Source organism: Pundamilia nyererei, unplaced genomic scaffold, assembly GCF_000239375.1.
Source record: "Pundamilia nyererei isolate P.nyererei 1_Seehausen unplaced genomic scaffold, PunNye1.0 scaffold00022, whole genome shotgun sequence".
Taxonomy (NCBI): domain Eukaryota; kingdom Metazoa; phylum Chordata; class Actinopteri; order Cichliformes; family Cichlidae; genus Pundamilia; species Pundamilia nyererei.
Window position 1 is genome coordinate 4788809 of NW_005187423.1, and position 26469 is coordinate 4815277.

Genomic DNA, 26469 nt, shown 5'->3' on the forward strand with positions numbered 1-26469 from the left:
TATTCTGGTGCTCATTTTCAAATTCAGGAAGTTATCTTAAGTATGTCTACACCATCTGATTGGTTTATTAGACATTTTTTATTAACAAGTATTTGAAAAGAAGTGGCCAGTGAGTTTATATTGTTATATTTTGGGTAAATAGTCAATGTGTGCACCCATAATGCATTCTTATGTTTGCATTAATTCCTGTCATGTAGTTTCCATTAAAAATATTGAAATTAAATGCACCTGCTATATTTGCCAGGGCACAATTACAGACCCTACTCAAACAGCTTTCATGAAACTAAAAGGCATTTTAAACACACAGTGCTCAATTCAATATATCCAGGCTTTTATATAGCACTAGTTCACAGGTACAGTAATCTTTTTTGTGGTAAAGTAAATAACCTACAATATTAGAGAAATAATTTTGTTGTTTTTATGACTTAATATAGCTGTGATCTGAATTAATCATGTAAATTCCAAACACAAGGAAAAACCAAACACTTCCTCTGAATTGTACTGATTTTATTGAACAATTCTTCAACACAACAATGCAGCTTCTATTAACTAGGACATTAAATCGTAGACATTAATTAAAAGATGTGTATGTGTGTGGTGTATGTGTGTGGTGTATTTTATCTATGTACTTGAATGTTTCTACGTTAATTATACACAATATAATACACTTATTTCATGCTTATTTAGTAATGGTGTTTGCATTCATACTCTTTCCACTCCCACTAAGCACAATATATGGCGTTTTCTGGGATTTTTGCTTCTCCTGCAGTAAAGCCACAGTTCCCAGAGGAGTATCGCTGCTGCTCATCTTCTTCAGCAACGCCTCTTCCTCCAGCTTTTTCATCCTCCTCTCGGTCTTCATTTTTCCAGACCCCTTTCCATGGAATCGATGGGAGAGCTGCCTAAAAGCTTCTTTTGGAGTGAGTTTCCGCCCAGACTCGTCCACGTACTCAATCTTGACGTCAGGCTTGTAGCCATCCTTCTCCTTGAAGTCTTGCGTGAAGCCTCTGTATTCTTCCCTGCGGCTGTACTTGTCATCAAAGCCCATCTTGTCCTCGATGCAGTAGTCGCCATTGGGCAGGGCACCCTTTGGCGCTTTGACACGTGCTACTTTCTGCATTTGAGTCTCCAACAGACCCTTATTTTTGCACAGCAACAGGGCAGCAGCGAGGCCGGAGTTGACGATGGGCTCCTCGTCCAAAATGGTGGCAGAGGCTGTGGCGAAATCTGGTTGTTTTTGTTCCTCATCCAGGTTAACTGTGCTCCATCCAACATTCTCATCCATGTCAGAGTCTGAACCTCCAGCATCATCTTTTTCCTCCTCCTGTTCAAAGTCCATAATGTCTTCCTGGTCCTCTCTGTTGCCTGACAGTCCGTATGTTGGGATATCACCCAGGGTTCTGCAAAACTCTGAGGTAGCATTGAAAACAATGTTGTTCTTCTTGTCAGGATCGTCTTCATTGTCATCTTTAACAAGCTTCTTAACCTGCTCTGCCACCTTCGCCCCAGAGTCTTTCAGGAGCTGCATTTGCTTCAGCTTCCTCTGCTTCTCCAACTGCTTCTGCAGCTCCTGCTCTGCCTCATCCTCCTCAATTACAGCTGGCTCAGGAGGGGTAAATTCCTCATCGTCGCTTATGTCCATTTCTGCCATCCTGATGTCGTCAGACAGTAGGGGGATTTCAAGCGTCACCACCTTCTCCTCTTTCTTTACTTCTTGGTCTTCATCATCCTCCTGTTTGCGGCCTCGGCCACGTGTCCTGGAGCCAAAGTCAGAGCTGCGGGTGTCATCGAGGTGAAGGTCATCTGCAGTGGATGTCTTCTCCTTCTTCCTGATCTTCTTCACTCTACGTTTTGTCTTTTTAAAGCCCACCATTTCCTGTGGTGTGTAGTACTCCGAGGCGATAGAGAGCGCAGGCATTTCCAAGGACTGGGCCTGATTTCGCAGCATTTCTTTCATGGCCTGGAGCTCGCGCTCTCGCTCTCCATCTGCAAAACCACCTGTATTCAACCGGAAGCTCTTTTTCTTCTCACCTTCAATTTCCTCATCATACTTTGACAGAACAGAGCGAGATTTAAACGAAACCATGTCGTCAACGCTCTCCTCTTCTTCGTAAGGTTTGTAATCTGGCTTTTTCTTTTTTAATTCCACATTCTTTTCTGCTTTTTCCTTGTCCACCAGTCCCACATTTACCAGCACATCTTCCTCCTCTTCCAAAACACCTTTGTCTTCTAGGGTCAGGATGACAGTCTGGCCCTCAGAGAAAGACTCTACTTTGTGCTGCACTTTGAGTCCCTTTAAATCTCGAGATGTGTACGCATCCTGTTTAATCTGAGCAAATTCCTCCTCTACCAGATTGCTGACACCAAACTCTTCATCCATCTCTTCCAGAAGTTTGGCTCTTTTTTCTGCCATTTCTTTTTCTTTTGCCAGCTTTCTGCTTCTCTCGACCCAGGAGGATGTGTCATCCAGCCAGTCATCCTCAGCTAGGGTTTTGACTTTCCCCAGTTTCTGGTTGAGTATGCGTTTTTCCTTCAAAGCTGCAAGCTTCTCTCTCATCTCTTTCTGCTGCTGGATGACCACGGGGTTGATGGTCTCTGCAACCATGGGTTCCTCTTTGGTCCCAAGCTCTTTCTTGTTCTCATTCAGTTCCAGAGGCTTCAGACCCAACTTTGCCCTGAGTTTGTTTGTTTCCTCGATGCTGAGAGATGCATCTCCGCTCGCAGATTGAGGCTGCACTTCAGTATTGCTTTCCTCATATCCCGCATCTACTTTCTCCTTCTTCACTCGTGGTTCCCCGCTGCTCCTTTCACCCTTCCCACGGCTCTCCCGTCTGCCTCTTTCCCTGGACCTGGAGCGCTTTCTTTTCTCCTTGTCTCGGTCCGAAGTGTCTCTGTCGCGCTCCTTGTGGCGATGTTTCTTATGTTCACGACGGCGCTCCTCTGTGTCCTTATCGCGGCTCTTTTCCTTATGTTTCTTAGACGAACCCATCGTTTATCTGAAAATTACAACAACAACAATTAAAAATGCAAGCAGTGAAAAATAAAACCGCTAGCTTTGACAATTTTAAGATTTGATTGATGACGGGAAAGCGGTTAGCTTTCCCTTGCTAACTAGCTTACATAAGCTATGAAAACTAAGTCATTAACCGAAGCCACAACTTACGTAGTTCGAAGGCAAAGATTGAAATTTGCGTTCAAAATCCAATCTCGGTAAGGGACTAGAATGGTCGGCTGTATGTTTTCTTCAGGCCAGTGTAAATAACCTCACACCACGTTCGTGTAAGTTTAAGAACAAAAAACAACGTACGACAGTGTTGCTGTTTCCTGAAAACGCACTTCCTGCGATCGTCAGCCAGAGGCTGACGCCGCCTGCCGTGCGGGAGTGTATATGTCACGCTAGGGACGCGTCCATTAGTTGGTGCGTCTCAGAAACGTTGCTAATAATTAAATGGATTTCACCGGACGAAGAGAGAATCTGTGAAGCTCTTTCTGGCGTATATGAAGAACAACGACGGGCAACAACATCTCTGTCCGTTTCTGGCTCTGAACGGTGACACCACCGTTTCTTATCTTGGAACGTAAGCTAGCTACCTTAGCAAGTGCAGTCCTAACAAAATGACCAAAAGCCATCACTTAACATGATACGTTTTGGTACAGCTACGTTGATGCTAATGTGCGGTGGCACAGAAGTTATTCAGACCTTAAGTTATCCACATAAATGACCGAATTTGCAGCTTTTAAGTGTATTTCAGCTGTCGTTATGCGAGATATTTGTGAGACCGAACTTTTACCGATACATTTAAAGTTAGCTGCACTGCGAGCAGCTGCTACGGCGAGCCTGGGAGCTGGTTAGTACTAGCCAGCTCCATCGGCAAGCTTGACAACTTTAGCCACTCGCTAGCAACACTAGTTTTCTCATTCTTTTGTAGACCAGCGTAAACGTTAAACACCGGGTTAGCTGGTACGGGTTAGTCGGGGTTGCCATGGCGATTGCGGGACGGAACTAGGTCACAAGTGTTGTGCTAGTGAAGTTTAGCAAATATGATGTGTACGCTGATACTAGGGATTGTGTTTATAGCTAACACCAGCTGCTGCAATACTCGTCGCTGGACTTCTTGTTGGTAATATTATAAATTCTCCTGCGGAGTGCAGGAATGAAGCTCGCGCTAGAAGCCGCCGCGCGCTGGGGGGGAGTATGTCATAGCTTAGCTTTCCCCGGGAATCCGAGCGGGCCACATACAATAACCAAACGGTAGCTAGCGCTCAGAGACAGGGTACCGAAACAGACGGTACGTTTATGTGATCAGCGCAGAGCTACTGATGCTTTCGAGCTTTAAAATAAAGCCGCTAATTAAACTCTGTTGGTAAGAACTGATGCATATTTAGCTTTACCGTTAACTGTGACTGTCCATCATGTGAAGCGTTGATGAAGTTTTATTCAGAGCCTGTTTAATCAACCGTACGTTGTTATTAATAGCTAAATACGATTAGCCAAGTGACCTTAGTCATAAAGTTAAATTATGAACAAGGTCAAGTTCGTTCTAATGAGATGCGTAATGCCCTGTCTGTCATTGAAGAAATTGATTTAATTCAGTCCGTGGTTCAGTGTGGTGTCTTTCTGTTGTGGATTCCAGCAAGCTTTTAAGAAGCGTTTGCTTAACCACACGGGGTGTCATTTTGATATAGTTGTGTGTTACTTTTTTTGCTTACTTATTTTGAGTGCTTTTTCTGTGCTGACCAGTATGACAATTTCTGTGAATTTCAGCAAGCTGTAGGAGGGTAGCATGGCAACTGGAGGTACACCTTTTGATGACAGTGCAGAAGAGCTGCACAACTGGACTGTAAGCAATTGCAGTCTTGAAGATAGGCTGAACAACATGGTAAGGGCTGGCCCAATGCTGAATGTCAGAATGGTAGAAGCCCCATAATTTCATTGTACATGTACAATGACAATAAAGGACTTTTCTCTTTTTGAAGTACAGCTCATTATCTTTTTTTTCTACCAAGTGATATAAACGCTATGGTAACTCCCATTTATAGCCGTCTATCCTACTTTCTTTTGTATGCTATTTACACTGTGTATTTTAGTTTTGTTTTGATAGTATTATGTAATTAATTGTCAATCAATTTCCCTACGGGATTAATAAAGCTTCTCTCATTCTGATTCTGATCAGTTTCATGTCCATTTTGGAACTATGTTAAACTGCACTCTCCCTTAAAATAAATAAATTTCATTGATTTTACCTTGAATAATAATTAACATCAAATGTTGTTTTTTTTTTGTGTGCTTTCCTAAGGATTGGGGTGTACAGCAGAAGAAAGCCAACCGATCATCAGAGAAAAACAAGAAAAAGCTGTCAGCTGCGGTGGTGGAAAGCCGCCTCACTAATGATATTTCGCCAGAGTCCACTCCTGGGGCAGGTCGCAGGAGAGCACGCACTCCTCATTCCTTCCCCCATATGAAGTACACGACCCAAATGTCTGTACCGGACCAGGCTGAACTAGACAAACTCCGGCAGAGGATCAATTTTACAGACCTAGATGAGGTAAAATGCTTTGCTTTTTGTTAATGGGTATTACTGTGATAGATTACTAAAAAGTGGCTTGCATGACTTACTGTTAGTGATATGACACCTATGTCCCGTCTCAGGTGGTGGTGTTGTATAAAAATGTTGACTGGCTTCATTTGTTGCTTTTGATTTCTGTTCAAAGAGCTGTTGTGCAGTAACACAATACAGAATTTATAATCTGACAGTGTTTCCTGTGACTGGATGAATATGGCTGCTGTCTTTTAGGAAAAACAATTACAGGAATGCACATGCATGCCACAGGAATGGAGTAAGGCTTACAAGTCATACTGGCTCATGAGAGCAGGTTGCAGACATATCATCGATATAAATTTCAACTGGGAAATGACACAAAAAAATGTTATAGCTTGGCTACCAGAGTCAGGGACAGTTTATTTTTCAGCTTCGGGTGTCCCAGCCTTCGCATTTCTTTGTTTCACTTAAAAAATTTGGTTGCTTTTGTTGCCGGTTGGGAACAAAAATATTCAGTAGTCAGATTCATTAAAACATCAGATTTATTAACTAATTTATATGGTAATGATCTCAGAAGTCCCAGTATCTGTCAGGCTACACTTATCATACCGTCAAACTAAAAAGTTAGTGATTAAATCTGCTGTGGCACTTCAGCAGTCGCTGCGGGAAGTGATAGCAGAATATTTTTCATAGTTTGATACAGAGTTGTTTGACTGACCTTGTTCTGTTGCACCAGTGTGGGTGGCAGAATGACAGAGCGGCACACAAGCGTGGGAGATGAATTTGGGGATTGTAAATGGAGAAAGCAAAAGAGACGATTGTTAATATATAACTATTTGTTTGGCTCTTCATTAGTGGAGAAAGCTAGAAGTTGAGGAGAGTGTAAAAAAAAAAAAAAAAAAAAAAAAAAAAGGCAGTTAGATAAATATATAAATAAAATTACATACCTTTACAATATTCATTTATCCTTTGTCAGATGTTTGCTTTAAAGAAACAAAATTCTGAACCTTTACTTCACTTGCAGTTTGTGAAATAAAAAAAAAAAAACCCAGAACTTTGAGTGGTGATTTGTCTGATTTGTGATGACTTTTCTTACTCAGAGGAGCATCGGCAGTGACTCCCAGGGGCGCGTCACAGCTGCCAACAACCAGCGCCAGTTAGCTGTCGAGAACAAGAAGCCCTACAACTTCCTACCTCTGCATGTAAACACTAACAAAAGCAAGGAGCTGCTCCCCCCCTCCTCCTCTGCCCCGGCTACTCCAGTGATCACCAAGGAAACTAAGAAGCAGAGCCAAGGACTCAGAGACACATTAACTCCTGTCGTTCCTACGAAGGAACCTCCGAGGCTCGGTCATGGCAGCACAGACAGATTGCCCTCGTCGCACAGGGAACATGGCAGAGGAGAGCCGAGAATAGACAGCAGCCAGGTAATGTTTTGTTGTTACTAATTTGATCTGTTGTTTGATGTCCGCTTAATGTCTTGGAGTTTTGATGATTGAGTGGAGAGCAGTTTGCAGACATATCAATCCATTAAGTAGATAGGAATTTTAATGATTGAAAACTCTGACCAGCCTATGGTGCTATGAGGAAAATAAGACTTTTTAAAGCAGTTAGAGGAGATCTATTTGGGAACTTGAATCTTTAACAGTGTTTTAAACATGTTTGCACATCATTGAAACCTTGTATTGATCAAAACAGGACAAAAATGACATGTGAAGTATTGAAACTGCTACTTGCTTGTTATTTTTAAATGCAACACTATGTTTGAAGTGGATGCAACCAATATCATTTGAATAATTCATAAGTTGGAAAAACTTCAGCGAAAAAAACTTTGGAACATCTAAAAATAAGTTAATATCAGTTTGCAGTGGCTGAGTGGATGCTTAGTTGCTATGAATGCCTACTTTAATAGTTTAAGAATGTTACTCAATGTAAAATTGCAAAAAAGGGGTTATATTGTTATCTGTGGTATATAATATTAACATTCAGATGCTGCAAAGAAATGTTTGCAAGCAAGGAACAAGGCCTAAAACCAGCTATACGTGGTGAATAGCAATTATAGTTAGTTTATGGTGCAGGTACAAGACCTCCAGCAAAGACAGAGTGTGGACTGTTGAAGTGTTGCAGGTAAATGGCACTTACCAAAAACACACACATTTATGTTTATAGTTAATTTGACTGAGATGCAATGAATTTTTGATCTTTTCTTGATATTTATATTTTATGCAAGTGAAATAACCTATCCATACATATATGTGTCGTCGTCCGTGTGTTACTGCACTCAACTCTGAGAAACGAGAACTAGGATGAAAGTGAGGGAGAGCCAGTGCAGCTGAAACGAGGCTGTATTTAGGGCACTTTATAAATATGCCACCCTCGGTGCCCAGTGTTTCCGCCCAACCCCCTTTCTTGCCCTTGTTTAGCCCAGTCTGAGCCTTCCTTACAGATGCTTGCTCACCTATCCTACAGTCTTTCTCAGTCTACTCTTTATTTTCAATCTGAAACCCACACCCTTACACCACCCTCCTCTTTTTCTTTGGTCTCAGGTGGTGAGCAAATTGGTACAGATCCGCGAGTATATCAGTAAGGCCAGCTCCATGCGGGATGACCTGGTGGAAAAAAATGACGTGCCGGCCAACGTGGAGCGTCTTTCTCATCTCATCGACCACCTCAAGGAGCAGGAGAAGTCCTATTTACGGTTCCTGCAGAAAATGCTGGTAAATTTGATATTTGTTTCTCCAGCTCCACCCGAATATCTTTTAGAATCTGCTTCATGCTTTTAATATCATTTGGAAATTATTATTGTTATTTATTTATTTATTTTCTTTCTTTTACAAATTTGGCTTCTTCATAACTACAGTAGTTTGTTGTCTTTGGGCTATTCCACACGCTATTTAATAAATAGTTTAATCATATTTTAAGCTATAATATGCTATAAAAACAGTAACTACCATTTTTTATTGTTCTGTGATTTTTTTATTATTATTAATTTTTTGTGTAGTTTTATTTGATATTTTCTCTGAGAAATTAAAATTTCTAGAAAGATACATTTTAGTCTTAAGCCTTGTAGTCTACCAATTAATTATCATCACCATCTATTGCAGTCGAGAGGGAGTATATAGGCATGCCAGTTCTTGATTTTATCCTTTTTTACAATCACTGATTGTTCTCTCTGCTGCTTTTATAGGCACAGGAGAATGAGGAAGATGATGTGGGGACGCTGGACTCTGCAGTTGGCTCAGGTTCAGTGGCAGAGAGCACTTCTCTTAACACAGAAGTTCGATCTTCAGATGCTTCAAATGCAACAGTATGTACAGCTGTTATATACATATGTGCAGTACGTACACACTCTGTTTTGTCTTTGAGTTCTGTGATGAGAAAATGGAAACTAAACATTTTGTCCCTCCTCTGGCTTTTATCTTGTCTTATTTATTTCTTCTAACCTTCTTGTTCAGTAGCAGTACAGTATTGTTAACATGGCTTTTGGTAAAATAATGCTGACTGTCTGTGGGTGTGCATTGTTAGGGAGGAAGGCCAGAAGCCATGCGTGCTGACCAGAAAGAAGAATTGGAGAATCTGCGTAAGCAGCACGAGTTGCTGAAGAAGATGCTGGAGCAGCAGGAGCAGCTCAGGGCCCTGCAGGGCCGACAGGAAGCTCTAATGGCCATGCAGTACAGTGCAGAGCAGGCACTCGCTGTGATTGAAGACACCGGTGAGATATACAGTAAAAAGTGACAGGCATAATCACTGTGTACAGACTATTAGTGTGTAGGGTTAGAATGATCATTCACATCACATCATTGTGTAAATTAGTCTTAGAGGAAAAATTTAAAACGATTTGTCTCACAAACGGTCGGTTATGCATTCCTGACATCTTAGATGGAATATTCTCAGGAAATATTTATTCAGCAGAGCTAATGTATTTACAAACATTAATCAGTATTCTCTGGTAAAGGTGTTAAGAGTTGAAATTTATATTCAGTGACTGACACAAATAAATCTTTTTTTTTTTTTTTTTCTTTTTTTCTTAATTTCTTTGTTGTTATTAGTTGTCACAGAAACCACAGGCAGCGTTTCTGGTCTGAGCATCACCTCAGAACTCAATGATGAGTTAAACGATTTGATCCAGCGGTTCCACAACCAGCTTCATGACTCTCAGGTATGGTAGAAACTGTAAATTTACTCTCTCATGTCCATAAATCATATAATTTTATCCCCTCTGTTTGAGCCATCAGTCTACAGACTTTAGATTTACATTAGATTCATATCAGTTCCATCAGAGCCAGTCATGTCAGATTATTTGTTTAGTACGGTCTGGGAGTAAATCTGTAATGCTGGTGTGAATGGCATTAGTCTGCCACTCGTTTGACAACCCATGTCAAATCTTGAAAAATCCTCCCTGTAGACCAAAGCGGTGCCAGATAACCGGCGTCAGGCAGAGAGTCTTTCCCTCTCCAGAGAGGTGTGCTGGTCTAGGACTCCGCAGCCTGTTGGCCCCCCTCAACACAGGCCGCTCCTCCACTCTGCCTCTGGCCCACACACCGGTCTAGACACTGGAGCAACAGCTGCCAGCGCCAAACTCACCAAACTCCAGGAACTCCAAGACAAAAAGCAGACCATGGACAAGATCCTGCAGGAGCTGCATTCACTCAGAGACCAGACACTCAATAATAACTCACGTATGAGTATTTTTAAGGCATTCTTTTCAACCATTACATGACTTTTATTCTTCTAAAGTTGTTGATGAATTGCGTGTGGATTCACTTAGGTCGCGGCTTGTCAGCACAGTACAGTCTGAGTATGGGGGGATCTTCAGAGTTTCCATCCACTCTGACCTCTGGGGCCTCAGCCTCAACTTCCTTTCATCCTTCAATTACACAACAGCAGGACAGCTCCAACTCAGCAGATAAGCTCAGGTGCGTACGCAAACAAAGACACAGCTTGAATAGGCAGGTCAAATATCAACAGCAGGTTGCTGTACAGGGAGTGGGGATATAGTATAACATTGACGTCACAAAACCTTCTACACGGCCTCCTGTTGACAAGTTTCATCCTTTTCTAAAGTGCTCTTGAACAAGACACTAGACCTCCTCGTTTATGGCAGTCTTTATTTTCTTTTTTCTATACTTTAGCCTTTGAAAAGGAAGAGAAATGTGAAAATATTTTCCTGGCCTGTCACTTAATTTTGAATGATTAAACCTAGCATATACTCACATTTCATTCACTTCCTGCAGGAAGCTGAAGGAGGTCCACAAGCGCTTGAATGAACTGCGAGAGTTGGTGCAGTACTACGAGCAGACTTCTGATATGATGGTAGACGCAGTAAATGAAAACGTGAAAGACGACGATGATGAGGAGGAGGACGAGGAAGATGAGACGGAGGATGGCTCGATGTTTGAGGCCATGTTTGACTCGGAGCAGGAGAACCGCCAGCCTGTAACTAACATCAGGTGGGTAACTTAATGAATAAAATGTTTTTTGAATTTCTTAATCTTTGTTAACAAGTTCAGTATCTTTTGTTAAAATGGTTATTATTGTCACTGGTTCCAAGTTGCAATATGATAGCATTAGTAATTAGGTGATTGTGTGTAAGTAATTCTACACCGCAACGGTCACTGCACCTTATCTGTTTAGGAACCCACAGCGCGGTGGGAACTGGGCAGACCTGAACAGCCTGACCAACGGGCGCAGCCCCAGGAGTGGCGCCACAAACAACCGGGACGGCAGGCTCAACACTGAATGTGAGATCAACAACCGGTCAGCAGCAAACCTTCGAAGCCTCAACATCCCCTCAGCTATAGGTACACACTGCACAGACTGACACACACTTGATGGTGTTAGTGTTATTTTATAAATAAGAATATGTGAGTTGAATAACAGAGTTAGTCATAATAGGCTTATATAAGCTTATACTGCACTTAATTTTTTAATTTTAGTTTCAGTCCAAGACGGTGTAGTTGGAGTACGGCACCTGAATTACATAACAGATTGAGCTAGCCAGTAGGGAAAATATGACATGGGAAGGACTTGCGGGGCTATCTACCATTTGGGGTTTAAACTTTCAAAATAAAAGCAACTAGGTTGACTGCTGCTAAACTGCTGCAGAAAAATTGCTCACCAACCGTTCGTAAGTTTGTAATGCTGGTGTGAAAGTCTGCCGCTTGTTTGACAACCCATGTCAAATCTTGTCAAATCCTTCCTGTAGACTAAAGCGGTGCCAGATAACCGGCGTCAGGCTGCAGAAAAATTTGTAAAAATTAGGCACCAAGCATTCGTGAGAGTCTTTAACCCTCTCAGGCTCAAATTAAACTTTTTGTTGCTAATGCACAACCAAGTCCTGCAGTGGTACTTCTGAGTAAAAAAAAACCAAACTCATAAAATATGTATGTGGGGTAATCAGGTTGTTAGTTTTTAACTGTTGCAAATCAGCAACGCCTGCCTCGAGAGGGTTAAAATACCTGGTGGCATGCCCAAATAAAATCCTATGTATGAGAAACTCATTATATGTGTTGTCTTCTGCTGTGTTTTGACCATTGTATAAAATAATGTTAACCTTCATTTTTTTATTTCTTTGACTTGAACAGCCACTTAAAGTCAAAGTCAGACCAATGTTTTGTTTTGTTTTTCTGTGATCTATAAGTGATACTCCTGTAACTTTGCTTTGATTTAGACTGCCAGTACAACAGAGACATCCCCTATAATTTGTTGAAGGATGAAGATGGTCTTGATAATGAGCGAGGGGCGCAGGCTGTGGCTCCAGACAGCGAGGCATCGGAGTCTAGTCGGAGGAGCAGCCTTGGGAATGAAGCTGGTTTTGGTCAGAAGGTCCATCGACAGACTGCGAAGCAAAAACTGTGGCAGCTGCAGGAGCTGGTGGCCATGGTTCAAGTGAGAAAGATGAGAGAACAATGCTCAAAGTTCTGTGGTCATGAGTTGGGTGTAGCTTAACAAAGTAAAAAGATTTTTTTAAAATCCAAACTACCTGTAAATGGTAAATGGCCTGTATTTATATAGCGCTTTACTAGTCCCTAAGGACCCCAAAGCGCTTTACATATCCAGTCATCCACACATCACACACTGGTGATGGCAAGCTACATCGTAGCCACAGCCACCCTGGGGCGCACTGATAGAGGCGAGGCTGCCGGACACTGGCGCCACCGGGCCCTCTGACCACCACCAGTAGGCAACGGGTGAAGTGTCTTGCCCAAGGATACAACGACCGAGACTGTCCAAGCCGGGGCTCGAACCGGCAACCTTCCGATTACAAGGCGAACTCCCAACTCTTGAGCCACGATCGCTGTAAACAGCAAAGACACTCCAGATTAAACTGTCATTAAATAAACCCAGCAACAACCACTGTAAACCATCATGAGGCTCTGATTCTGTAAATGTGTGTAAAATTAATCATTTTATCCCACTACTGAGGAATCTGTTGCTTGCATGCACTTTATTGGTACTTATGGGACTTATGTTTAGGTTCACTATTGAAATACGAAGCGACTTAACAGATTACAGAGTGTTCCAAGCTTTAAATGCTAACCCTACCAGCTGTAGCTGAACCACTGATACTGTCCCAAAGCTTTTAGGTGGAATTCAGTAAGAGTACTTAGACATGAGTAGACATGTAGAAATGTTTTGGATTTTTGGAGACAAATTCAACAACCATTACTTTTACTTATGTTTTAAATAAACATAAGACATTAGTTTGTTGGAATATGAGAAAACAAAAATGAAAAAACAAACAAACCTGCAACTGCAAGAAAAATAGGAAAAGACTCTTAAAGACACTTAAAGCAGTCAGTTGAACTGTTCCCTTAGATCATAAACGACTGACTATTTTAGTGAAGAAGCACTGACCCAATCTGTGTGTATCCAGAGTGATGACACAGATGGAACAACAGCTAATGAGGATGAAGCTTTACGCCAGCAGCCAAATAACACCAGGGCTTCTGTGCCGGGGACATTAGGAGCAGGATCAAAACAGAGTCCCAGAGAAATTACCCTCTCCAGCAAAGCCAGGTACAGAACTGTAAAAATATTCTTTTTGAAAACCCTTTATTTGACTTTGAAGTTGCATCACATCAGTCCCACCCTATTCTTCTGACAGAGAAAAGCTGTATGAGGAGAAGCTACGTCAGCAGAAGCAGGAGCTGAAGATGCTTCATGAAGAGCGTCAGAAGCTCATTGAAATCCAAGGCAAGATCCAGGACTTGCAGTGGGCTTGCCCTGACCTTCAGGTACTTGACTCATATTAATACACATACATGCAGCTATATGTAGGACTGGTGGCAAAGGGAACAGTCTCAGTGTATAAAAACTGACATGTTAATGCTTTAAGAATGTAGTAAGTAATGCTTTTTATTTCTGATTCTTAGTACTTGAAATTGAATTTTGTGGATTCAGTTCATGTCCACCTGTGTTGTTGTTTACACACAAGTGACTGGAGGCAGCTCAGTTATGGCAAAGCCAACCAATGGCACAAACAAACTTGAAATTTCTAAAAATAACTCACTAAGAAAAATGTACATAACATAAGGTTAGTAGATAAAGTTTGTGACATTAAAACATTGATCTCTTGTTTATACTCATACTTCAGAAGTCTTTTTTTTTTGTTTTGCTTTGTTATATGACAAATTGAATTTTAATCCAGTGTAACTGTAACCACAGATTTTATTCCAACACAGTTGGCCATGTCATGTTGCCATTGTGCTTAGAAGTCAGGTGTTACGAGCTGTTTTCAGATGTAAACAGTATTTCTGCTGGTTTTCCTTCCAGTCATCTGTGTCCAGCACGGTGAGTCAGCAGGGTTTGCTGAGGAAGGTTCCACTTGCAGTTTCCACTCCTGCACCCGCTCCGGCTCCTCCATCGTCTGGAGCCAAAACAAACTCAGCCGTACTCAAAGCCACAGCCCCAGAAGCAGCTACTTCTTCAGTCACTGACAATGAGGTGACAGACTCCACCATAGACGACAAAACACCTGCTAGCTAACTATTTAAACCAACTCTTGTGATATATCGAACACACTTTACACTTTGAGACTAATCCACATCCACTGATCGTTTCTGTTCTTGCTTTGAAATGGCAGCTTTGGTCAGAAATGCGTCGCCATCAAATTTTGCGCGAAGAACTGAGACAGCGAAGAAAGCACTTAGAGTCATTGATGGCTGAACACCAGAGGCGTAGTGGTCTTGGAGACTCTGCCTGCCAGATTGAAGATCAAGAGGGCATCGCTACACCCTCACAGCCTGTCAGCAGGGATGAAAGGTAGGAGAGATTCTGTTCTAGGGGGTCTGTCTCATGAGATAATAATTTTTTTGAAGATGAATAGCAGCGAAAGTTTGTAACGCATGCTCTCTCTTTTTCGGATGCAGAGCATTTCCTCTGCTAGGTTGTCATTTGTCATTGTTTCACAAACGTTTTGAACCATTGTTCATGATTTGTTATTAGAACAATGGCCACCTGGGGTTCCTCTCCATGCCACCTGGATGATGACGATGATGACGACGATGATGACGATGACGATGATGAGGAGGAATATCGCTCTGAGATGGGTGCAGAGGAAGAAGAAGAGCAGGAAGAATGTACAGATAGCACCTCTGATGATGACATTCATCTCTACTCACCAAGCAGGAACCTGTGCTCCTACAGTAACAGGAAGAATCAAGGAAGGTCAGACAAAGTGGCAAAAGAAGGATTTATGTCACTGTGTAGTGATCAATAATTTACATGCTTTTTTTTTTTGTGTCTGCAGCAATCTGAAGCCTCCGGCAGCCTTTTCCAGTGACAGTGGTGGGCTTCTTCATAACAAGACTAAGGCCAAGCAGCAGTCAAGAAGTTTGAACCAGTCTGGAAGCCAGCAGGGGGGCACACGGCGACAAGAAAACCTGCGCTGGGCCTCGGAGCTCTCCTTCACAGAGGGCTCGTATCACTGGCAGGAACAGGTCAGCCAGCTACAGAGACAGTTGGACTACAGCACCAGCATGTGTCAGACACTCCTGCAGGACCAGCAGGTTAGTGCACTCAGCACATACATGCACAGATGCTGAAATGCTCTTTGGTTGAAGTTTGTGTCCAGTGTTTGGATTAAAACCGCTGTCAACAAGTGAAAAGCATTCTTTTTGTGTCTCACCTGTTTCCACAGACACTATCATACATGCTACAAACTCTGCTGACGGGTCAGTACAGCATGTTGCCCAACAACCTGTCATCACCACAGGTTCAGCTCATCATGCACCAGTTACACCAGTGCTACACCCAGTTGGCCTGGCAACAGAACAATATCCAGAGGTGATAACAGCAACTTCAATATGTATTTTTCACTTTATGTCTATGAAGTACAGAAACTACATGATGTCACTTTTCTTTCAGACTAAAGCAGGTCCTCAATGACCTTCTTCACCAGCAGCAGCCTATGCCTTCCTCTTCATCAGCAGGTTGGCAAACCCAGAAGCAGGGATCATCCCAGGAATCCAGCTCCGGCCCTCCAGCCTCTCCTGGTTTCTTCCTCCCCTTCTCCTCTACCCTGCATCCTTCAGCCAACAACATGACATCCCCATTTCCTCCCAGTATGATATAAAAATTTATCAGCTTTTGAGTTTAATTCTCTAAATAATTTTTGAATTTTTGTGTAATAGAAACAACAGACAGGGAAAATAGTTTTGAGTCTGAAAAGAGAGGAAGTTTGCAAGCAAGCAAGGAAGCAATTTATTTATATAGCACTTTCAGAACAACTCCCAGCTGAACACAAAGTGCTGTACACTTGACATGCCAGAAATGATACACTTAACAAGTAAAAAATAAATAAATAAAAATAAGATGATAATTAAAATGACATTTAAAATAATAAAATTAGCACAAATAGCAAAAAAATAAAATAGTATAAAATGATAATTAGAATTACATTTAAAACAATAAAATCAGGGTCATACTGTGTCATATGCCAAGGAGGAAAAATGGGTTTCAAGACTTGTTTTTAAAGTGGACAGTGAAGGGGCCAAGTTTGCACAAGGATTTTCACTTTTTAACCAGAATTATTGATTATGATGTACTATAAAAGCCAAATTTTACACTTGGCCAGAAATCCTATTTTCCACTCTAAAATTAAAAGTATAACCTCCAGTGACTGCTCTGGCATAAACACTATTGAAAAAATGTTATTATTGGTGTGAATTACACATTTTCAATCGGTGCATTTGATTTAGAAATGGTGTATGCATCCAGAAAGGCATACACTATTATATATTGTACATATATTTATTAGTTTCAGGTTGGCCATTCTTGTATTTTGCTCGTTTGTGTTGTTGTGTTTGCACATCTCTGTTGCTTGTGGGGATCGCACACAAGAATTTCACTCGCATGTGCTGTGCCAGTGTGCCTGCACATGTGATGTGACAATAAAAGTGATTTGATTTGATTTGATTTGATTAATATATTCAAAGGGGACCTTCAGTAGGTGTGAAATGTAAAAAAATCTCACTGTCTGACTTAATTGCTTAATTGCCATCTTAATCTAAGTTGTTTTTTTTTTTTTCTTTCTGTCTGAAGGCTTTAATTTATATCCCCTGTTCCCTGGTTCCATGAGTGACTTTCCTCAAGGTGCAGTAGGTCAGGCTACTCCTGAACATCAGAAGCAGCAGTCCGATCCCAACACTTCAATCAAAACAGAATACTTGAGTTTCCCTCCACCGCTGCAGCGTTCTCCTCTTAACACTTCTACAGAGAGAGGGTATGTCAATCAATGTTGCCTGAAAACTCATTTGAGTTTCTTTATGGAACATTATTATCAATACCTTCTTTTTTTTCCCCTGCCTTAGGGCGGCAGGTTGGCTTAACACCTCCTACTCAAACAATATCACTCGCCATCAACTGTCTAACGCTGAGGCCCGAGAGTCTCCCTCCTCCTCTCCCATTTTTGCCAACCACCAATCAAGACATCGTGACTTTGACAAGGGGTCGCAGGAAAGCTTAAGCAGCATGCCCGAGCCGGTCGATCCCACCACCATCACAAAGACTTTTAAAACCGGGCGCAAGGCCTCCGCACAAGCCAACCTGGCCTCCCGAAGCAAGACTCCCAAAAGCCGCCGCAGGAGGAGCAAAGGGCAGGGCAAGAACAGTGAAGGTATTAAAAGTGGAATGCTGCACCCTGCTGAGAGGCCAATTGAATATTTTATGCAGGAAGCTCCTTTTAAAAGCTGTTGAATTCAGTTCCATTGTATTGTGAGTTTATCTTCAGGGGCATTTTTCTGCATTTCCTTACCTAAGTGTCAAATTATTGATATGAGAAACATTATCAGTATGTGTCTTTTCATTTGTTGGTGGCTCCCTCAGGTCATGAGAGCGACAGTGTTGGAAGCACTGCAGACTCTGTCCAGGAGAGGGCAGACACGTGCCACCAGAAGGAGCACAATCAGAGTCTTTTAGACAAACTTACTCAAGAAAAGCTGGACAGCAAGGCTAAGCTTGGGAGCAAACGGAACGACCTCTCCTCTGGTATGGCTGAAGCTGCTTGTAGTAAAATCAATGCACCCTCCTTTTCCTCTGTTATTTCTGTGTGTGTGTGTTTTCTTTTATTTATAATCCACATTATTTTATTGTAGAATGTTTATTCTTTCTCTTTCATAATAACACCCTGTCTTTTTATTTTAATATATATGTAATTGACTTGGCACATTCTTCATGACCACAGATTTCATTTTAATTTTGGGTTAATTTCCTTTTTTTTTTTTTGTCAATTTTAATTTATCTTACTCACAGCCTATGCTTGGAGAACACCCTTCCTCTCTAACAGAATTGCATGCACTGAAGCACCAGGTAAAGTCACCATGCAGATCTTAGCATTACTTAACTATCCCATGCATGGGCTTTTTTGTTTTCTTCTCCTTTTTGGCTTAACTAAACATGTGTGCAGGATAAATCTTTAGCTGTGACAATAGTCAGTAGTTTTTTGTATGGTATTTTCTGTTGTTTGTGGCAGTTTGCAAATATCTGTCTGTAATGGTGTCACATCTTTAAATTTCAGATGCAAGCAGTGACTTCTCACTGTTTGAAACGCTGAGGGAGACCATTTACTCTGAAGTAGCTACTTTGATATCCCAGAATGAGTCCCGGCCACACTTTCTCATTGAGCTCTTCCACGAACTGCAGCTGCTCAACACGGACTACTTGCGCCAGAGGGCACTGTATTCCCTACAGGTAGGCTCAAAATCTTCACAACATGTTCAACTGCTGTTTAAATCCAATGTCCTGGGTTCACATAATAAGATTTTTGGGTGATTTTGTTTTTATTTATTTTTTTCCATTTGGCTGGAAAGAGGATTCAGTGTGAGAATGTGGCACTGAACATCTGTAAATACAGTCTGTCAAGTATTAAAGATAACTTTGATCACTGACTTGATTTTTACAATCGTCTGAAAATATCTGGGAACACCTCTTTGAAAGAGGTTTGAAAGTATCTCTGCTTTTTGTTGAGACTAGAGCTACAGCTGACGATGGCTACAGATCATATTTTTTATGTTTTATTTTTCAAAATTTGTTTGTTTGTTTGTTTGGTTTTTTTAAACGCTATATCTGGCTGCATTTCCACTAGGTAGATTGATCAAATTTTAATCATGTGATTTTGGCTTCTGGTGATTATGAAACTGAAATAATGGAAATAAAACTTTTTTTTTTCCACTGTAATAATTCATGTATAGTGAGTCTAGGCTGTCAGTCTGTGGTTGACCTTAGCTGTCAGCATGTGTCCAAGTCTATTTACTCTAGAGGAGGCTGTAAAACTTGTTGTGAAAGGAGTCTGATATGAGTTGATGAGCCAGTGAAGCTCACTTCTGTCAGATAAGTGATACTGAGGCGATTTGTGAGGAGATCCTGAACTTTTCTGTAAGTAAGCATTGCTGTTTTGATGCAGTAAGCCTGTGTTAGCTGCTGGTACCCAGGTTCAGTGAAATTTTCTTTGAAGAGGAACTAACATTGTTTGACTTTGTGGCCAGTCTCTAGCCACATGCATAAAAGGAAGTTAAGTTCAAGAGTTGCATGAAGTTGGTTAAATGTATCCTGTCAATTGAGCAAGATTACAGTATTAACTCAAATAAAGGTGAGGGGTGAATATTTTTTATTTTTACTGGAATTTGGACTGTCTTCCTCTCTTTTTCCTGACTGCTGTCTAGTTCAGCGCTGTAGCTCTTTGCCGTGGCAGGTACAGTGACATATGCACACAAATGTGTGTGTGTGTGTGTGCTTCAGTTTTTGTTTTTGCTGATGGGCTTCCTTTTTCATGGACTCTCTCTAGCTTGTGTCTTTGCATGCACTGTAATGTTTATATGTCTGTGACATGACATGGGCAGATAGAGACACTGAAACACTTGATCTAACAGTTATGATACCCTCTCTGTGTGTTTCTTACAGGACATAGTAAGCAGGCATCTAGCCGAGAGGAGTGCAACCGAAGACCAGATGCCCCGTCTTGGTCCTGCAGTTTGGGCTGCCGGCTCTCAGTCTGAGCTCACACCCAGCGAGAGCCTGACTACCAGTGATGCAGTAAGAGAAACATTATTGCTTCCCAGCATGGCATTCTCACACTTTTTTTTTCCCTCCTTTCTCTTGCTTCCATGTCGCTTTGGTCCTTCTGAAGCCTTTCATCCCTCATTGTCATCCTTCCCCTTCGCTTTCTTTCTTACATTTCATTATACCTTTCTTTAATTTCTCTCTCAGCCTCATCTCCTTTCATCCCAGCTCGTCTTGTCTCCTTTCATCATTCCATGTCCCTCTTTATTTTCTGACTTTAATTTTCCCTCCCCGATCTTCATTGTCTTTGAGTTTAACTTGACGGCACGCGTCAGAAGTATTTTTTCAAAAAAGGAAAAAGAGAGAGGAAAAAAATGACCCTGTTCTGCCTGTGCGTCTGTTGCCAGATCAGACATATGGTCTTTGTTCTTCTCCAGGGTCCCCAGAGTTGTACTAATTGGGAGCCAAGGCTTTTGTCTGTCTAAATAATGGCTTCGTTCAGGAGTGATGGATGAAATGTCTAATTTTCCATGCTAAAAAAATGGCGACCACAGCGTATGTGCCTCAAATCTGAATTATTTTTTTCAGGAGGTGGTGGAGAAAAATCTGAGGATCACGCAAGACACAATGAAGAAGAGGGATGATGCAGAATCTGTGGACAACGACAGCACCATGTCAACCTCCTCCAACCTGGAACCTTTTGCTAATGATGACCTGGGTATATATAAATGTATTTGGGGAAAATTTCTTTTTTTAAAGTTCCACTTGGAGGTATTCATCTGAAACGTTTTTCCTTCTGCCTTGAACTACAAATCTGGTACCTCCTCTTGCTTTTTTTCCCCCGCTGGGCTTGTTAGTGCTGGTTTTGGTAAACCAATCAGTTTACATGTCAGGATCAATAAGTAAACAACAGGACTTTTTGGCAATGTAAAACTTTGACTTGTTGGCCTGCTATCATAACTTGAGAGCAAGGCTGCCATACATTGTTTGATCCCATGGTGTAAACCTGTTTACAGATACAAAACAATCTATTATTCTGTTCTTTTTCTCTTGCTTCACTGATTGTAAAATGTTTGGTGTGTCCCCCCCTTTTTTCCTCTTTTCCCTCTCTTTTCTGTGCGGCTCTGACAGGCAACACGGTGATTCATTTAGATAAAGCTCTGGCAAGGATTAGGGAATATGAGCGCATGAAGCTTAAAGCTGAGTTTAACCCCTGCAGCGCCAGCACTGCAGGTGCAGGCACTTCTGACGTCTCAAATGCTGAACGTCTTTCTGCTAACCCTGCTGAGCACCTTGAAGGTACCTAATCACAAGACCCTGCATGTGTACAACAAAGGCCTGTGGCTGGCTAATTGTGGTCTTTCTTATGGCTGTTTATTATAAATAGATGGCATTTTGAATTAATATATATATTTCTCTGTGATCAGGAGCTGCAGGAGGCGAAGTGCACTGCCCTCAGATCGACACCCAGCAGTTGGATCGTCAGATCAAAGCCATCATGACAGAAGTCATTCCCTTCCTTAAGGTAGGATAAACCACAGACAGTGAATAGAGTTTGCTAATATTCAAGTGACGTGAATTTTCTGTGCTTAACAGAAGCAAAACACATTGTGGTTTATTAGTAATTGCTTATTAAACTTTCAACTAAATGTGTATTGAACAAATTAGCCTTTAAGTGGCACCTATTAACCTTTTCAATATTTTCTGTCCTATATACTTTTGAAATGTCAGATGATTATGTTAAACTCTTCCCAGTTTTCAAAAATGTACATGGTTGCAAGAAAGAAGCTCTAAACCCTCAGTTTCAGATTTTCTTGTTTTTCCAGTCTTTAATAAGGTGTGTCTTTCAGGTGTATAGCATTGAGCACAGAGGCTGAACTGAGAGTTTGCACCAAATATAAGAGAAACGGGGATTAATTTCAACTGTGACTCATGCAAAGTCCAAGAATAGAATATGGAGTTGGAAATGAGAAGGATAGCTGTCCACACACTGCTCTAATGTGCGTTCGGTTGTCAGTAAAGTTCGCGCTTCTGAGCAGTTACTGAAGACTAAAATGACTCGTCACTGTCCGTCTTTATTCTCACAGGAGAACATGGACGAGGTGTGCTCCGTCCAGCTCTTGACTTCTGTCCGGCGCATGGTCCTCACTCTCACCCAGCAAAACGACGAGAGCAAAGAGTTTGTCCGTTTTTTCCACAGACAGCTGGGAGGCATACTGCAGGTAGGACCGATGCCAGCCTTGCTCTAAATTTGCCTAAACAAGCGCAGCTGGATCACATGAAAAGTTGCCTGTCTGACGGTTCGCTCTTTGTTTTTCTTCCAGGACTCTCTCAGTAAATTTGTCGGCCGTACTCTGAAGGATTGCGGGGAGGACCTGCTCGTGGAGATTTCAGAGATCCTCTTCAATGAACTGGCCTTCTTCAGGCTCATGCAGGATTTGGACAACAACAGCGGCACCGCTTTGGCAGCCAAACACAAAAATAAGAACAGGGCTGAGCAGCATAGTAAAGCCAAACACAGTCAGAAGGTTACATCTTTTGTTTTCTTTCTCCAAGCATTTGTAATGCAATGTTAGCTTGAATGATCCTAATTTTAATGCTGTGTTTATTTATTCCTCCGTATTAGAATAATACAGCCGGTGGCAGCGATAAATCTCTTTCTCCAGCATACACAGATGAAGACAAGGTAGGTAATCTTCACACCGATGACTGTTTTATTGGGTGAAACTGTCAGTAATTAATCTTTGTAACAACAATGTCTCTCACTGTCTTCCAGGACCAAGATGAGGCTGAGCAGGGAGGTGCCTCTGCTTCCCAGGAGCTTTACCTGCAGACGCAGATGAAGAACAGTAGGAGCAGTGAGGCTTCGGAGGCTGAAGAGGATAATGAGGATGAAGAAGGTGGACGGGAAGTGCCTCTGTCAATCAGTGAGTGAAAAGTGGAGTAAGAAAAGGCGGTTCTTGTGAATAACTTTAGGTCCTCAGGCTAAAAATGTTCAGTGAACAGAATTCAGCCCTTTGCTTTAATTTGCAAACAGCAAATTATGTTACTTGTCAGGCAGGTTGTTTCTGAGGTGATAAGAGTCTAAATATTTAAAAATGCAAACAAAAAAACATTCAAATTATGATCCTGTGATTTGAAATCGTTGATAACCACTCTGATAGGAACTTTACATTAAAGGTTTCTTTCAGCCTCACTTTCTTGCTCTTTACTCGGTTTTGTAGTATTTTATGACACAAAATTGGCAACTTTTTCTCGTGATGTCTGATCACGCCTCAGTTTTGACTTAATAACTGCAGCCCTCGAACTGTGACGGCCTGAGTTATCCCCGCATGACCCAACGATACTCCGAAAATCTTCTTGTCGTGTTAAGAAAGTTCCGCTTTCTTCTCCTTCTTTTCTTCCACCCCACAGGTGGAGTTTGAGGTCAGGTAACTGACCACGAGAGTCAGCACTTCTTGGTCTTTTTTGATCTTCAAGTAGTAGTTTACCTTTTAGGTGTATGTGTGCTCATTATCATGCAGTGTGGTACAAACCAGAGGGGGAGCACATCTCTGGAAAATTGAGTGTCTCTGCTCGCTGGCTGAAGTGGAGTCGTTTCAGTGCAGCTGTCTAATTCTGATGCCGTGTTTTCTGCAATTACAAAGCTGCTCAATAAACACCATTATTCTAAAAAACTTTAATCGCAGCCACGTCTCTAACAGGTAAACAGAGGCTGCATGTTAAATGAGCTGCTGTTTAGTAGATCTGAAAGGCTGCTTCAGTAAAAGGTATACAAGTTGAAAGATATCTGACCCTGAGTACAGAATAATAAAAGGTATCTGCAGTGTGATTAGTGCCCTTGAAATGGTGCAAATATTTCAATTACTCTTTATCTTTATCATAATTTATTGCGTTTAAATGTTTTTGAATCTTCAAATGTTCTTACAGTTTTAAACCCAAAGGTCATTATCTTTTTTCTTTTTAAAGGTTTTTTTAAGCACATACTTTTGGGATTTTACGCCTTTTATTCAAGAACAAACAGTAAAAACGACCTGGAAAATGGCCAACCAGCTGGGAATCAAAACAGAGAATTGCTGCTCACTTAAATCTGCACCCCGACCACTTTGCCGTTTCATTTTCACTTTTTTTTTTGCTTTTCAGGTCTCTCCAAAGCAGAGACGCAGGCGCTGACTAACTATGGCAGTGGGGAGGATGAGAACGAAGAGGAGGAAATCGAGGAGTTTGAAGCAGGACCTGTAGACGTCCAAACATCCTTACAGGCTTCTGCAGACGGACAGGCGGAGCAGGAGAGCACAGCCACGGTCAGCCATGGAGATGTGTGCAACAGCTGTAGCTTACATTATTAAGCAGCTTCTTCTTAGTCTGACTGTGTAATTGTGTTGTACTCCAGGGTACAGCAGCCAGCGAAGCCGAAGAGATAAGAACTGAACAGAGGAGTTCGGAGAATGACGACGGTGAGGCCTTTTCTACGTATTCAGCAGCGGAATTCGATCCCGGCCAGTGCGCGATAGTAAACTTGTCAGGAATATTTTAGGGCTCTCTTTGCACACTCACAAACTTTGTCTTGCAGAAATCGTGAGGTCAGTTGAGACTGTGGATTCTGGAGTGGAGGAGCATGAGAGGGTGGCGTGCCAGAGCCCCGAGGAGGAGAGCAAAGCTGGGGCTTCTGCTGTTGCCTCAGAGAGGGAGTCCACCATGTACCAAGGTCAGGATGTCACCAAGGAGGCAACAACCACAAGCAGCCCAGACACAGACTCGCCCGTCATGATCAGCGTGGATGCAAGTCCAAATATGACCTATATGTGACTTTTTCCCCTTCCTGTTGTAGAAATAATGTCAAACCTTAATTTGCTGCTTATTTTTTTTTTCTGGGTCTATGCTCAGGAGGTGGGATCTGGTAACGCGAGCCAAAAGTCTGATGAGGACGACTTTGTTAAGGTGGACGACTTACCGCTACAGCTCACAGTCATGTGTGAGGTGCGTAAAGACTAACAGTAAAAAAACAAACAAAAAAACGCTCAGTTAAAATGCAAACTGCAAGCATTTTAAAAGCCGAGGCATGACCCCCACCCCCGTGGCAAAAGGTGGCTGATTGTACAATGTGTCTGTGTGCTGTAAACATCAGGAGGAGCTGCAGAAGAGGATCGTGGAGGAGCAGCAGAATAACAACCTGTCGGTAGAGATCCTCAACGGGAACACTGAATTGCTGACTGGGCTGGTGGGAAACGCGCAGGCACTGAAGGAACCAGGTATGGATTACAGTCTCTGTCAGTCAAGATCGCAGTTTTGTTTGTGCGGATGTCACACATTTCGCCAAAAGCAAAGCCGCCGTCTCTCGGCAGACATCCACAGACCCGAGCAGCTTTTAAGTCGATACATAAACAAACTGTGAAGCTTTTTTTTGTGACAGTAAATTGTACCCTTTTTTTTTTTTTTGCTCTTTTATTTTTCAGAAACCGCTGCTGCCCAGGATGCTTAAAGAATTATACAGATGTTTTGTTTGTTTGTTTTTTAGCAACACTATACTTTAAAACCCTAAAACCTGTTCTGGTTGTAGGATTGTTAACTCTTAATTTGATAGTTTAAAGTTGCAAATCATTTGCAACTCTAACAAACACATGTGCAACAGATAATACTAAGACTTGTACTCCTATACAACAACACTTTTGGGTTAATTTTATCCCTGAATATTTAATGTGATTTATGGATAATCTGGAGCGGAGAATTTTCTTCTATGCTCTGGATCACAACAGTTAATACTCTGCTTGAATCGCTATAGTGCTGATGCTCCTGTTCAGATCCGCCTTAGATTTTTTTTTTTTTCTCCCATGGTTCTGGGATCAGTTCGATATCAGTTGTGATGTTTTGGGTTTTTTGTTTGTTTTTTTTTTGTTTTTTTAATGTTTTATTTGTCTTGCTCTGGCCTTACTGTTACTGTACATCTCACCTTTTCTGAAGTTGGTTCCTATTTACAAAGAGATGACAGCTGACTTCAGCTAAATGTTTCTTTAGCTTCAACACACCTTTAAGCTCCAACTCAGCTTCTGTCCCTTCACACTGCTCTTTATATACTGTTTCAGTTAATGGTTAGTCTTTCCATGTATTTAAAATGTTGGCTACAGTAATGAGTTTTAATTAATAAAATGCTGGAACTTTCAAACATGGTTTTGTCATGTGGTTACTACATATATCATAACGATAAATCTCCATTACTGCTCATTGATTGTTTGCTCTTCTTCTTGATACCACTAAATTTGAATGAACTGTCACCTACATAGTTTACTGAACAAATATAATTATATCTAAAAATATGTATGTATATATCACTTTATAAAGTGGTTGGTGAATGTAGGTAAATATAAGGTATGCCACTTCAACTGGTTAGTAACATAAATATCTACTTAGCCGACTAAAAAACATGAAGTGG

At 41.6% G+C, this 26469-nt stretch overlaps 2 protein-coding genes across 7 annotated transcripts; one reads left to right on the forward strand and one right to left on the reverse strand.

Moving 5' to 3' along the window:
• Window positions 1-490: 490 nt before the first annotated feature.
• sart1 (spliceosome associated factor 1, recruiter of U4/U6.U5 tri-snRNP) lies at window positions 491-3229 on the reverse strand. The gene is made up of 2 exons (XM_005727017.1): window positions 3164-3229; window positions 491-2996 (listed from the first exon to the last, which is right to left on the reverse strand). Exon 2 carries the CDS (start codon window positions 2987-2989, stop codon window positions 680-682), a length of 2310 nt encoding a protein of 769 aa, XP_005727074.1. The 5' UTR covers window positions 2990-2996; window positions 3164-3229; the 3' UTR covers window positions 491-679.
• Window positions 3230-3519: 290 nt separating this feature from the next.
• Window positions 3520-26189, forward strand: pcm1 (pericentriolar material 1). 6 transcript variants are annotated; one of them, XM_005727015.1, is made up of 40 exons: window positions 3520-3578; window positions 4766-4880; window positions 5298-5546; window positions 6641-6967; window positions 8087-8257; window positions 8728-8847; window positions 9066-9252; window positions 9590-9699; window positions 9946-10219; window positions 10309-10456; window positions 10775-10990; window positions 11175-11341; window positions 12211-12428; window positions 13417-13559; window positions 13648-13777; window positions 14316-14486; window positions 14626-14804; window positions 14988-15209; window positions 15292-15550; window positions 15682-15827; window positions 15909-16105; window positions 17085-17265; window positions 17354-17658; window positions 17868-18029; window positions 18294-18350; window positions 18559-18731; window positions 19941-20072; window positions 20628-20757; window positions 21171-21338; window positions 21467-21564; window positions 22127-22261; window positions 22364-22567; window positions 22666-22725; window positions 22816-22966; window positions 24183-24343; window positions 24433-24496; window positions 24613-24821; window positions 24927-25019; window positions 25168-25291; window positions 25496-26189. In XM_005727015.1, the coding sequence occupies exons 2-40, from the start codon at window positions 4785-4787 to the stop codon at window positions 25519-25521; spliced, it is 6363 nt and encodes a 2120-aa protein (XP_005727072.1). In that variant the 5' UTR covers window positions 3520-3578; window positions 4766-4784; the 3' UTR covers window positions 25522-26189. The 6 variants fall into 6 exon arrangements, with proteins under 6 accessions (XP_005727072.1, XP_005727073.1, XP_013764727.1 ...); XM_013909270.1 differs by lacking the exon at window positions 3520-3578 and adding an exon at window positions 3598-4121; XM_013909271.1 differs by lacking the exon at window positions 3520-3578 and adding an exon at window positions 4161-4289.
• The last annotated feature ends 280 nt before the right edge of the window (window positions 26190-26469 follow it).